General features: G+C 39.5%; 1 protein-coding gene across 3 annotated transcripts in view; it reads left to right on the forward strand.

The window, feature by feature from the left end:
- Window positions 1–15,320, forward strand: part of grid1a (glutamate receptor, ionotropic, delta 1a) — a 293,828-nt gene that overhangs the window by 271,238 nt on the left and 7,270 nt on the right. For all 3 annotated transcript variants that reach the window (XM_084393494.1, XM_084393495.1, XM_084393493.1), the window contains exons 12-13: window positions 2,262–2,400; window positions 12,231–12,426. In XM_084393494.1, coding sequence (XP_084249620.1) covers window positions 2,262–2,400; window positions 12,231–12,426 — 335 coding nt within the window. The remainder of the gene's footprint in view (window positions 1–2,261; window positions 2,401–12,230; window positions 12,427–15,320) is intronic.

The raw sequence follows: 15,320 nt of genomic DNA on the forward strand, positions 1-15,320 counted from the left end.
CAGCGATTTAATATATTTATTTAAAGAAAAATATATTTTCAGCAGAATATCTTCAAATGTTTAAGTACAACTTACAGCACCAGAGACAATCCCTAGAGTCACACATTTTGACTGTTTGACAAAATATATTATTCCATAGGAATTCTGCAACTCACTTTTGAAAGCTGTATACGTCTAAAGGTGCCAATTGTGTTTGGTTGAGGTTTCAAAAAATGGCTGCACTTTTCTATTCCTGATACTCTGGGTATCTTGTCAACACCAGCCTGACTCTAAGTTGTCTCTGCACTTTCAGATGTAGCAACTCAGGCCAAGATGCAAGCAACTGACAACAGCTGTTAAATGACATTTACAGTTTTTTTCAACAGCTGTTTTGCCAATTTCTGATTATAATCCCTGGACCCATATTTTAATAATGAAACGCACATGGCGAGTGATTATGAAAATAGGCTTGCATTTGTCTCACCTTCTTAAATAAACATTTACTGCCACTCATGAAGGACAGCCATAAATTATAGTGCGCTACAGTGTCCAAATTGTGTCAGCACTCTTAGAGGGTCCCCAACTAGAGAACTGCACTCCCAATGGGACCCAACGGAACAGAGTGTGCACAAGATTTGATGAGCGAAATCGAAATATCTATAAACAAATAAATTGCTATTTATCTATTGCACAAAAGCAACAAGGGAGTGCTCTTTGTAGTTTGTGCCATGCAGTACGCATGCACAAACGCATGAACGCTTGAACGCATGCAGTAGCCTATGCTTGCTTTTCTGTTAAAATGAACAGTGGTTTGTGAATGTAGATTCTTTAATTGCAAATAATTTATCGGAAGCGTTTATGCTGGGATGTGTGGGTTGTGGCAAGGCGACAAATAACTTAAAACTATTTCATGGAAATTTCATGGATATACTGAAAATAATCGATGTATATATGTTTCCCTGTGGACTTTTGCGGGTGGGAGTGGGACAAAACATGTTGCAGGGGGGAGTGGGAGAAGGTAACATCATTTTGCAAGAACAGGCAGGACAGAATCCTGCAGATACATACCAGAGAAAAAAAAGGGGGAAAATATTATACAGGTTTGGAATGGCAAAAGGGTGAGAAAATTATGATATAATGGTCATTTTTGTGTGAATTGTTCCTTTATGAAGGGTGCTCACTTTCCATTTTCTTATTGTTGTGCACCATCAGTTCTTTTGAACTTTATCATTGTTAAAGAATCCTGAATAAAATGATCATGGTTTCCTCAAAAATATTTGCCAGCAGAGTGGTTTTCAACATTGATAATAAAGATAAATAAAATGTTTGAGCACCAAACTGCATATTAGAATGATTTCTGCCTTGGTGAGCATGATCAAATTTCAAAAACATGAAAAAAATCATACAGACCCCTAACTTTTCAATTTTGCCATTTTTTACTTTTCCCTAAATATCAGCTGGTACTGTATGTTGTGAATGCAGCTAATCATTAATGAAAGAAGATTTGTAATTTTATTGTGAAATCCACAAACTGAACTTGCATATTGATTTGGTTGTACATGTTTAGAACTTTCCAAATGAAAGTGGTTTAAAGATTCACATTTTATGTCTGGGCATTTAAAAACACAATCACTTCTTTTCTTGGGAGAGTTTCTTTTTCCAGTGTACTCTCGGCCCTGTAATGAGTGTAGCCCACTTAACCCTTGACCTTTCCAATTACAGACTCAGTGGATATCCTTTTAGGCCTAAAAGAACATCTCAGATCTCAGATAATTTAGCCAGATAATTTGGCTCAGAGACCAAAAAGAAAACTTATAGCCCCTAACGAGCTCAATTGAGCTTGATAGCTCCAGATCTTTTCCCTTCCTGTTTTATTCTCACCATCTCTGTGTCAGTGATGACATTTCCAAAGCTGTATGTGCTGGAGAGGAATATTGTGTTGACATTTCAGCACAGGCTTATAAGGTGTTGAGCTTTTCTGAGAAAACGGGTGATAGGAGAATGAATCTTATTACATGGCTGCAGTGTTGTGTCACTGACAAAAAGTGCCAGAAAATAATGAAAGGCTGAAATGAGATAAAATCACAGAGGGGTTCAGTGAAATAGACAGGGGGTCAAGGTTTAGCCTGAACCTGTTAGGACCTGCTGTCTCTCCATAAGCATGTTTCTCCATTGACTTATTGTATTTTGGCTATTCTTTGTGTCTTTTTGCATATAGTTGAAATGGTGAAAACAATGATTCAACCTGTAGAATTTTTTTCTCTTGTTTCTTGTGTTTGCAGGTGGTGAATCCCTCATGAGTTCATTGGCTCTCAGGATTGCAATGGGAAGCTGGTGGCTATTCACCCTTATTGTCTGTTCATCCTACACAGCCAACCTGGCAGCCTACCTCACCGTGTCCCGCATGGATAACGCTATTCGGTAAGCTAACTAGTCCAGCTCTGTATCTCAGTGCCAGAACTCCACATATCTGCAGATGCTTGTCCATATGCAGGCTTGATAACTCCCTCTCATCACGCTGTTGACCACATGGTGTGTCATAGAGCTTTATTAGACCTGTCACATCTCTAAACGTAGCTCCCGGTTAGGATATCACGTCACTGGATTGCCTTCATTAGCATCAGATTAGATCAGATCAGACTGCTCATTTTTACTAGTTGACTAGTCATCCAGAAAATTTGTCGATTAGTGTGTCGGTCAGTGTTTACCTTATGTAAATGACTCACTATGCACTGTGCCATTTCAGCAAAGTTCAACGCTAGGTTGAGTTAGGGGAGAAAATGTCTGCTTGTTGATGTGGGAAAGAGAAAATGGTTGTGCGTGTGTATCTTCATTGCAAGGTTCACACAGCTTGTGTTGAGAAAAACTGGAAAAAAATAAAAATAAAAAAAAAAACCTATGTCCCTTTCACTTATAGTTGTGTCAGCCTTTTGGCGACTTCATTCGTTTCAGGTATTGAAAAAATGGATGATGGGTGAATGAGTCTTATTACATGGCTGCAGTGCTGAGTCACTGCCAAAAAGAAACAGCAAGGAACATAACAGAGGATAAAATGAGATAAAATCACTTTGGGGTTCAGTGATACAGACAAGGGGCCAAGTTTTATCTGGTTGGCATGAGTAATTTAGCCAAATGCTGTTCTGAAAATGGTATGTTTCTCTATCCATGGCCATTTAAAGTCACATGATCTGACTAAAGGCTGGAATAACTATTCACAACTTTTAAAATCTGAATCATATACTTCATATACTTGCAGACTTTGTAAATGGTTCCAAATACAGAAGTACAACTGGTCATAATACTCTAAACAACTGTGGATCACACACTACCAGACATTCAAGTTATTCCGAACAAACTAGCTCACACAGAAACATGCACCTCGTTCCTAGGAGATGCATGATGATGGAAAACGTACTCAGTTACTGACGTAACCTCGGTTCCCTGAAAGATAAGGGAACAAGTATTGCGTAGCTATACGTTATGGGAAAAATATTGAAGCCTTTATTTTAAAACGCAGTGCAGCTGCACAGCAAGCACAGTGCAGGCTGTTTAAGCACGCTGATTGGCTGGGCTGCGGCAACTGCACGAGCCTATGGCGAAGCAGCGAGGACGCACAAACCTATCAGGATCTACTATCCATTGTGAAAATCTCTGCTTCGTGACCGGAGACCCTTTGGTGCGGTCACCGAATCATACAAAGAGCTGTTCCAACTGCCTGAAAGGAGCAGAACGCTCTAAATAGACTCTGAGAGCCCTGACAGGGCAGAGAATATTCATCTTCCGACGGGGGAAAGGGCCGATAGTGAAATAACCTGTGCTCTGAACGAGACGAGTCGAGAGCACCTTGGGTACATAACCATGTCTCAGTTTAAGGACGACTCTGGAGTCGTTGGGCCCAAACTCACGGCAGGAAGCGTTCATGGAGAGCGCTTGTAAATCGCCTACTCGCTTGAGCGATGCTAGGGAAAGTGGAAGGTCTTGAGCGAAAGTGGCTTTAAGTCAGCCGACTGAAGCGGCTTGAAAGGGGGTCCCTTAAGAGCCCTGAGGACCGTAGATAGGTCCCCATGCATGAGGCGGGACTTGGGGTTTCAGCCAGTGCTGAAGGGGGCGCATACACAGTAGGCCTAGCTGGAGTACTGACGATGCCCTTTGAAACGTTCTGAGGGGCGTGAGGGAGCCCGCTTTGAACGAAGCAACTAGCTGTTGAATCAAGAGAGCGCGGTCTGGCGTGAGCCAAGCTCTCATCTGAACAGAGTCGATAACTGTTCCCAGGTACGTTATACGCTGGCTGGGGGACAGTACACACTTGGAGAAGTTTATCCTGAGCCCAAGGCGTTCTAGATGGCAGAGGAGCCAGGTTTTGTGAGTCTGTGACTCTGCCTCTGACTGGGCCAGAATGAGCCAGTCGTCGAGGTAGTTCAGAATGTGCATTCCCCGCTGTCTCGGGGGGGAGAGAGCCGCATCCATGCATTTACTGTGTATTGATAGGCCCGCCCCTCGAAGGCGAATCTCAAGAATGGCCTGTGATGGGGGGCTATTTGGATGTGAAAGTAAGCATCTTTCAGATCTACTGATAAAAACCAATCCCTCGGGCGAATTTGCGCAAGGATTTGTTTGGTCGTCAGCATCCTGAACAGCCTTGTTCAGAGATCTAAAATCTGTCTGAGTCCGCCATCCTTTTTTGGAACGAGGAAATAATGGCTGTAAAAGCCTGACTCGCTCAGTGATCGGGGAAATGTCTCGACAGCCCCTTTCGCTAGTAAATTTGATACTTCGGTGTGGAGGACGTGAGCCACGTTGCTCCTTATCGATGTCTCGACCACAGCCTGAAAGCGCGGGGGTCTGCTAGCGAATTAGAGTAACTTCTTTTTATTGTGCTCAATACCCATTTTGACACGTTGGGGATGGCATCCTAAGTGACTAGGGGTTGAATGAAGTGCCGTGTATCGGGGACCCGGCCGCCCAGGTGTTTGGAAGAGGAAATTTGCTCTTCTTGTGCTTTATGTGGGTCGCTGTTACAGCTTGAATAACTTGAATGTCGCACAAACAGCGTTTGTTTGCAGGGGAAGCGCTTGGCTGGTTTCAATCGCTGGGCGGGTCTGAGAGACCGGTGGTGCTGGTTTGACTGGTTGTTGGGTCGGCGCGTTCTTGAGGCGACCTGAAGCCGAGCTGGAGCGCTTGGGAAGGAAGTGTCCCATGGCCTGCAAAGACTTCTGTGCTTCAGTGAAGCGCTCAGCAAAACCCTTTACTGATGGGCCAAAGAGACCAAAGGTAGAAACCGGGGAGTCCAGGAAAGCAGTTCTGTCTGTGTCCTTAATCTCTGTGAGGTTAAGCCATAGGTGGCGCTCTAACACCATCAGGCTGGCCATGCTCCGTCCAATGGCCTGGGCGGTGGTCTTGGTGGCGCGCACTGCCAGGTCGGTGTCCTCCACCTCCACCGGTGTCCATGTCCTCCACCGATCCGCCGAGCGAGACGAGGCTGGCCGTTTCGAGGGAGGGGCGCTGGTCCGTCTTCGTGAAGAGAACCGGTTACTCGTTCTCTGGAGTTAGTGAGGCACGCAGGGACGGACCCGGCGTGAGCTAGCTCGCCTCCGAGCGCTCATTCATCCTCTGACCCCGCCGTTTGTTCCTCCGAGGCTGGAGGAGGGCTGGAAACGGGAGGGTGCGAGGGGCGGGGTCACTCTCTGACGTAAAGAGAGCTAGCCGCGAGCGCAAAGCAGAGAACGGCATGTTTTCGCAGTGAGAACAGCCGCTCTGAGTGAGTGCAGCTTCGGCGTGTTCAGCGCAGAGGCAGGAAGCGCACTCACTGTGCCCGTCAGTGATATGCAGGGGGGGACCGGGGCGCGGCATTTGAAACAACGCTGTGCTCTTTTTGTGAAAAGGCTTTTTAGAAAGGATACTCTGCCGGATGGCCACAGGGAAACGGCGAACAGCGTTGACGGCGTCGAGTTCAGGAAGCTGAGCAGGAGGACGGCGGTCGCTGAGCTGCTGCTGCAGGTGAGAAGAGAGGCGGCTTGTCTGGAGAAGTCAGCGAAGAGATGCGTCGTTCGCTGAAGGAGATCAAATCTGATTCCTATGGCGAAATAGGCCGCTTATATAGTCAGCAGCCACGTCCTCGCTGCTTCGCTATAGGCTTGTGCAGTTGCCACAGCCCAGCCAATCAGCGTGCTTAGACAGCCTGCACTGTGCTTGCTCTGCAGCTGCACTGCATTTTAAAATAAAGGCTTCAATATTCTCAATAAAAGGAGTTTTCCCATAGCGTATAGCTATGCAATACAAGTGAACCATTCTCGAAAGGGAATAATATTTGTTCTGAAATCAGCTCAAAATAGCAAACATGTTTGACATCCTGTGGACGGAATCAGTCCGAAGCTCATGATACAATGTGAGATTTTCTGTGAAATCTCTACTCAAATCTGCAGACTGGCTCTGACTTTTGGCAACTAGCGTTGAATCGTTCAGACTGTAAACATTTAGGCAAAAGTTGTTTAGTGCATTACAGCTATAATATTTTTGGGGCTGTGATCCATGAAAATTTAGGCTTGTATGTGAATATGCTCATCTCAGGTGTCTGCAGTGTGGTTTACTTAATACATGCTTTTTGAATACAAAGCTCTCTAGTTTCATTTTATATTTACCTTTGCATAATGACAGATATGTTGTCATCAACAATTTATGCATTTGAAGGGGAAACGACTAGTTGATACTGACGCAGTTTGGCAGTTGGTGCAAAACAGTGAACCTCTGTTTTTGAGGTGTTTAGGAAGTAGGTCTAAAATTGAAAGAAGTAATACTGTGAGTCTGCTAAATGCATCCTATTTCTTCAAATTAAATCTGAAATCTCAGCATGCCGGCTGTCTCTTAGAGATCACGTTGGCCCTTCACTTCCCAGCAGGGAGCTCACAGTTCCTGACATTCTCCATAAATTCCACGAAAGGTCGCCTCATATTAAAATCCTTTCTTTTATTTTTTATTTATTTTTTTTCTCTTTCTGTAGATGCCAGAACCTTTTTCTTCTCCTTTCATGTGTTTTGCAGGTTTTGTCAATGCTGGCTACTCTCAATTCAGATAATTCTAATGCACTTGTTATAAACACACAGGTCTTTTTTATTTATTTATACTGTATAGAAAAAAAAGCAACAAAAAAATAAATATATATATATATATATATTATATATTTTTTTGTTGCTTTTTTTTTGTTGAAGAAAGAGGATATATATATATACACATACATACACACACAAACAATCTGTCACAAAAGAGCTGGAGTGATTCCTTTCGTTCCCTCACTACAGAAGGATAATTGCGTTGTCAGAGCAGAAATAAATGCTCTTTCTGCTTTAAAACCTCCCTCTTATTTGACTGTGAGAGTGTTCTTATATGAACTGGTAATGCCCTATACCTGATGTGCAAATAGTTTTCTCCTGCCTCTGTAAATGTTATCTGCCTGCTCATTGAATTCAGCCCTCTCAGCCCAGCTGAAAATCCAAGGTGGGAGAAGCTTAATGCATTCTGTCCCTCTGAATTCTGACTTCATACTCCTGGCGGACCTGTTAGTTCAGTGTCAAAATGCCTCAAAACCGTTTGCCCAAAGGTTCTGCTTTGGAGCTTTAATGGAGAGTTTGCTGCCGTCACATTTCTCATTCAAGCTCTTGTGAGTGTGTGTGAGGCTCTGGGGGATTATTCCCCCCGTCTCTCAGTGGCAGCATCCACAGCTGCTATGGTTGTGCTAATCACCTTGTTTGTAACTGTTATTAAAATCAGACAGCCCTTCTGGTGCATGATACGCTATCGTTAGCACGCTGGGAGTCCACTGGGAGTCCACTGGGAGTCTTTCATATCCCTCACCAGCCTTAGATGTAAAATGGGATTCAAGCTTGACAAATGTTGTGTTCAGTCCTGAGGTCCCCAAATGCTAGGCTTCACTCTGTCAGTGGGCTGTGATTGACTGGTGCAATGGCTGCTGATTGGCCGGTTATGAGACTATTTGAGTCACTTGACTCTGCTGTGTTGAATCTCTTTGCTATAAAACAGATCATTGAATATGTCATTTTGTGTAGAAAATGTAGGTCTACTCTTTTGCAGTGTGTTTGTAAATTGTTTGTAAACTACTTTGTGAGCATTTAGTCACCCTTTTAATTTGCATGATTAATGATGCAGTTAAATTGGAATTTTGGAGGGCTTCAAAACATAAGCCTGTCTGAGTGGAGTTTAATACAGTTACATTTTTCCATGCTTTGTTGGATGTAGGGCATCTAGAACATCCTCATACACAACAAAAACAAGATAATGGGTCTCATAAAATTATTTTCCCCCTTACAGCTAATAATAGCTTTTTAGAGCACCTCTATTGATATGTCCTTCAGAGGCCTGCTGGAAGAAACTCAGAGGCAAGGAGTTTGTATTTACCTGCTAGGTACCCTTGGAAATTTCATTACATTTTCGGACTGTCAGTCAATTCAACATTTTACATAATATGCTAATTAATTGATCCAATTGATTGCAATTAATCATACATCTGCTTAGACAAAATAATTTTTAAAACACTACATGTATTATTTATACATGTGGTTATTTTTAAGATATTTGTTTATTATTTATATTCTACACATATCAATATCAAATAAAAGTTTATTCAATTGATTGAAGATTAAAAAAGAAAATCTCCTATTGCATAAACGTGTCAGATGGACATCTCTGGCCATCTTTTTTTGGACATCTGGCTATGTTTTTTTCAGCATCTCACACCATGAGCACATTTTTCAACAGTGTGTCAAGTTAAAAACACACATCTGGAGACCCCTGTGTTCATTCTGTTGTTTTCATTTGCACTCTGTCTAGCTGTTTTTGAATGCAAGACCACATCTTGTGTTAACAGCTTATTACTCATTCTTTGCTGCCTGCTCTCACTAAGTGTGGTGTGAAGTGTGTTGTCTATAGTAGCACATGGATCATGAGTCATAATTGCATGTGTGGTTTTTACCACATTATTTTTTCTATTTTTAGAAGTAATTCTTTCAAGGTTCGGTCAGGTCATTTGTTCATTACCTGGACTTTTATACAAGCAGTTTTTTTTCTTTTTAGAACATCCACAAACCATATTAGCACAATGGAGACTGTGACCTCATACTGTGCATACATGCCATCTCAACTATTTTCACGGTAGGCAGACCATACTTTTAATTCTGCTTGAGCAAGAACTAGTGGAAAACAGGAACTTAAACTGAAATAGAAATGGATTACAGAAACTGAGGTAATTGAGTAAACCAGTTATGAAAATAATGATGGCACCAAGGTGGTTTATTTAAACAACTTTGTTAAATATAGTGATTAATAATGATCAGTCCATGTTTTAGTCAACTTAACCCCAAAATGTAAATCAAGAGCAAACAGTATCTCATCTCGGTATAATGATGCTTCATCTGTCCACATGTGGGTCAAATTAGGTCCGAGACCAAACTTGGCTCAATGATACAGACACAAGCATGGCATGACACAAGCACAATGTTTTTAAATAAAATAAATAAATAAAAATCCAGAAATTAAACATAATTTCTAAAGACTTGATGTAACAGACACCTCTGTTAAAAGTTTGAGGTTGGTAAGATTTTTTAAATGTTTTTAAAAGAAGTCTCTTCTGCTCACCAATACTGCATTTATTTGTTAAAAAAAAAAAACAGTAATATTGTGAAATATGTATATCTATATTTGAATATAATATATATTTGAATAAAATAGAAATCGTCTGTAACATTATAAATGTCTTTACTGTCACTTTTGATCAGTTTAATGTGTCCTTGCTGAGTATTCATATTTTTCAAAGACAATATATAAAAAAATATATATATATAAAAAAAAAAGAAGCTTTGTCACAGCTTTCCCAAAGAAATATCAATTTCAGAACTGCTATATTTTTCATTACAAAAGCTGCTCAGCTGGGTTTGGAGTATATATGACTGTATCATAAATAACGAGATGACTCAATGCGTAACATATTTCCGTAGTTGTTTTTTTTTCTCCCCTCCAGATGTGGCAGTACCACTATAATTAAACTGATTAATTGTTCTGATTTATCTTCTCAAGATTAACAATCCGACTCATTGAATCTGCAAGAAAATTGTATGAGTCCTGTTAAATAGGCTTGTCAAGGGTGATGGAAGATGCTTATCTCAACATGAAATCGCTCCCCACTAAAACCAGAAGGAGAAGCAACACAGTGTCATTACGCAAGAGGGAAGAGCAGCCGGCTGCCCTAAAAACATCACACATGGACTGCATGACATCGGAAGTTGCAGATGGAAGGCAGCAGCTGTGAACTGCAAACTCATTTAGAACTGTATTTTGTCATGGGGTATTATTTTCCTCCAAATAATTCAAATAATTAATGAATACATCATGTTTATGCATTCATTCATTACGTGTGACAGTTTAAGTGTTGTGGCTTGTCTGTTTTTACATTAGGGATTGATTGTTGCATGAGCTCTTTCATTGTTGTAATCTGGAGTAAAGAGCATTGTTGCAGATGTAAACCAGCCAAAGATCTTCCTGCTGTAGATGGGTACAGAGGGCCAGTTAAAGCGGTAATGGTAGTGTTAGATAGGGGTCTTTCATTAACCCCCATATTACCCAATTGAAATGCAGCGTGTCAGTAGCTCGACCTCACACCTCTGTGATTCATGAGCGCATTTGAGAGAAATAGTATTATAGGTGAAGGACATTTCAACCGGGTTATAATCCACTTAATTAAATGTTTTTGGAGGGGTTTTCAGAGAATTTTAGCATATTTTGAATGTATTCAGTAGACACACTTCAGATGTATTCTAAAACTTCCTTAAACTAGACAATGATGCAATCGAAAAATCATTTTGGAATAAACTGCCTCTGTAGCAGCTAATAGTAGGACTTTTCATTTTATTGTTCCATTCCATTAATTGTGATGAAAGGTTGTGAAATGTACCATTAACAGCGTTTTATGTTGTTGTTTGAGGCATTTTGTAGACCTCCGGATTGTTTAAACACTAAAATAATCCGGCACCTGTGAACACAGTGGCAATTTATCAAGCACATTCTGAACATCAGGCATCAATAATTCAAGACATATTAATATTATATGAATACATATTAATAAATATTGTAAATATTTCAATTTGTATCCTTCTAAAATTGTATTCTTCTAAATGTTGTTATTATATCTGGTTTTATTTTTAATTTAACCCCTTAACGCCTGAATTTATAAAGCTGTATATAAAAAAAAAAATTCTGTGTGTTTTTGACTTTAAGTAGATGGTAAATAATGTTGAGATTATCAATTTCACTTTTGCACAACAAATAAATAGAAATTTTGGTATGTTGCAAATTTGCGACAACAGGCATTTAGGGTAATTTTGGTATGTTGCAAATTTGCGACAGTGGGCATTTAGGGTATTTTTTTACAAAATGGAAAAATTAATAAAACACATTTTCCCATCTCAGGAATGTAGATTTTATTCATGGCACAAAGTTGTTAGAACTTATAAACTTTATACTTATAAACTTTGACAAATTAATGAATCTTGACAACAGCAAGAAACAAAACACTCTCCTACTCCCTAACATTGACAGTAGTTTTTATACATTCCATGTTACACTCTGTTTAACTCTTTCCTTGTTTCTCCAGTGCATACATTATATATTCTTATAGTGTTATATCCTAACATGCTATTTTTTGTGGGGAAAAAAAAAGAGATTTTTTTTGGGCTGAAACCATCTAAATACAGCATTATTATAATATGTAGCCATTAGCCCAATCCAGCCGTTATGGACCAATGTCGCAAATTTGCTACAAACAGAAATCTACAAAGTACGTAAAAAATATTCGTCACATGAAGTCTATATGAATAACATAGCTATAGAAGCAATCAATAAGCTGGTACATATTTTTATCTTAGCACAACTTAACTCATTTTGGGAAATTTCTCCACATTTGCGCACTTGATATGCGGATTTTGCAAAACAAAATATTAGCTTCGGTGAACCGGATGTAGTTCCCACTCCGACCGCTCCTACGATAAACCAGTGCGTGCAAAATGTTCCTAGGTATGTATCGAATGTGCACAAACAGGCATTGGGGGGAAACACACGCTATCTCGCCTGCAGTCTGAATGGAAGGGGTTTGTTGCAAATTCGCGACAGTGGGCGTTAAGGGGTTAATTTAATGCATTTTGAGGAATATGTGCTTGTTATATATTGTATTAATTTTCTTCTCAATTCAGAACATTTCAAGACCTTTCCAAGCAGACAGAACTGAGCTACGGAACGGTGAGAGAGTCTGCTGTGTTCGAGTATTTCAGGGTGAAGGGCACGAACCCCCTGGAGCAAGACAGCACTTTCTCCGAGCTGTGGAGAACTATCAATAAAAATCAGGGACAGGACAACTCTGTGATCTCTCCTGCTGAAGGCATCCGCAAGGTATCAGACACACGCAGTCATGTTACTTACAGATGATGTAAAGATTCCACATATGTTGCCTAATCCAAGGGTTTTCAAACTTTATGATGCCAACAACCCCTAAATATCAAGGCATTTATGTATTTTCATATGTACAGACCCAATAGAAAGACATTTATAATGTTGCAAAAGATTTATATTTCAAATAATTTATGTTCTTTTGAACTTTATGCATGTAAAAAATATGTATCACAGTTTCCACAAAAATATTAAGCAGCACATATGTTTTCAATAAATGTTTTCATTGATAAAAGGAAGAAATGTTTATTGAGCACCAAATCAGCATATTAGAATGATTTCTGAAAGATCATGTGACTCTGAAGACTGGAGTAATGATGCTGAAAAGGAGTAAACTACATTTTAATATTCAAATAGACTGCAGTTCTAATAATATTTCACAATATAAATGTGTTTGACTCTATCTTTGATAAAATAAACCAGCCTTGGCGAACATGAGAGATTTCTTTCAAAAACATTTAGAAAATCTTACTGACCCCAAACTTTTGAACTGTATTGTATATTGTTCGTGGAAAAAAAGTCTGATATTATAAAGATAACTGTTGCTTTCAAAGACATAAAATAAAACAAATACATTTATATGCAAATTTGGTTTTCTTACTGTCAGAAAAATAGGTCTGCCATACTTAACAGTAGATTTAATAATTAATCAGTTCAACTAACCAGGTAAAAATTGCATGTCTGCATATATGTTCAGTTATTGTATATATCTGCATAAACAGGACCTGAAACAGAGGATAAGATAAGCTATTATTAAACTGGAACAGCTCGATCCTTTCAAATCAGCACCAGCCCTGAGACAGAGTGGAGAGCTGTCCGTGGTGCTGAATTTAGCTGTGTAGTGATTGGTAAGAGCTGTCAGTGGTGCTGAAGTTTTGTGCTGGCACAAGCTTTTCCGTGCATTACCATGTGCCTGATGCTGGCTGGTTATCGGTGGCTCTTTGTAATCCAAAGCATGTATCACAGAGCACAGAAAGAGCAATCAGTAAAATGCAATCTGTTTAGGTTCGTAACAGGAGGATTCTGGCATCTCTCATACAAGTATGACAGAAAACATGAGGAAACAGCTTTAGACTATCAAGATAAATATTCATGGGTCAGATAATGTAATATCCCTCCATATTGTGTGAGCCATAAAAATTACAATTCATATGCTGCTGAATCCATTCATGTATTTATGCTTGTTTGGTAAAACTTTCTAAGTCACTTTGTATATAAACTGTGGCTGATGCCAAGATAATCTTTAAGAAACTTGAAATCCACATCAAACCCTTTGATAAAACTTCACAAAATTGCAGCTATTAAATTTCACAGCTCATCTTATTGTTACAGATAGCACATATCCACTGGCATGCTTTTTACAGGAGACATAACCAAAACCATGAATCTTTTTCATAACTGGCTATTAAGCTAACCATTCAGCAGGCTCAGAACTGATTTATTAAGTAGAATAATGAAAAGCGATAAGACACAGAGAAATAGAGGCCTGTATGTCTGCAACCCAGCACTTTGGATGGTGTTGAATAATGCTATTGTCAGGCCATCCATGCTGAAGTATTTAACTGCCAGTAATTGCCCAAAAGATTTATGTTTATTCAACTATGGCCACTTTTGTCCCTGTGGACTAAAAAAATTATTCTCTAACAGCTACACATTTCACCTTCAGTAGTTTAATGTGTTTGTTAACAATGTCCAGGAGTAAATACACATGTATCACATTAGAAATTTTCCATATATACTTTATATCAGTGTTTCTCAAACTCGGTCATGGAGGGCCACTGTCCTGCAGAGTTTAGCTCCAACCCTGATCAAACACGCCTGAGCAAGCTAATCAGTGTCTTCAGGATCACTAGAAACTCACAGGTAGTTGTGTTTGATCAGGGTTGGAGCTAAACTCTGCAGGACAGTGGCCCTCCAGGACCAAGTTTGAGAAACACTGATTTATATATGGTCACATTAAAACTCTCTTTGAACTCCAACACCCCTCCCCGACCCCCACCATGATACAAACCATGACACATTTTTTCCAGGGTTCTGATGAATAAAAAGTAAAAAAAAAAAAAACAGCATTTATTTAAAACAGAAATCTTTTGTAACATGAAATGTCTTTACTGTCATTTTTAATCAATTGAATGAATCCTTGCTGAATAAAAGCCTGTTCACACCAAGGATGTTAATGAAAACGATAAAGGCTAGGAAAATTATATTGTTGGAATCCCTTTTGAAACATTTTTTTTTTTTTTTACCAGCTGATGCATGATAAAAACATTGACAGCCAATCATAATCCATCTTGCTTTAAAGATGGCATACAATTTTTTTTATTAGTACTAATGAAAATGTTTTCTTGAGCACCAAATCAAATTGAAATGATTTCTGCAGGATCATGTGACACTGAAGACTGGAGTAATGGCTGCTAAAAATTTCAAGGGGGGGGGGAGATAATGAATGTACCCATTGAATCTCATATAAACCTGATAAACAACTGGTTTAGTTATTCCTACTGCATGTCTGTGTCCCTTCATCCTGTCTTTTAGAGGTCATTGTCTTTGTTTAACTGATGCACATTCTCCAAACCGGAAACTTGTATACCTTTGATTTGTTATTTAATCAGTGCTTTAATAGGTTGAGAGTATGAAAATCCTACTAATAGATGTACACTTGAAAGCCAAACAATAAATATAATTTCAGGCAGTGACAGGTATTTGTAGTACTTTACAAAGGTATAGGGAAAATTTCATATTTATATGGAAGAGCCAGGGGACGATAGCTTCTTTGTCATTTCTTCTTTGACATCCATTTTTTTCTGTGTACTTGTCATATGAAAGTTGTCATAACT

The sequence above is a fragment of the Rutilus rutilus genome (assembly GCF_951802725.1).
Source record: "Rutilus rutilus genome assembly, chromosome: 21".
In the NCBI taxonomy this organism is placed as follows: Eukaryota; Metazoa; Chordata; class Actinopteri; order Cypriniformes; family Leuciscidae; genus Rutilus; species Rutilus rutilus.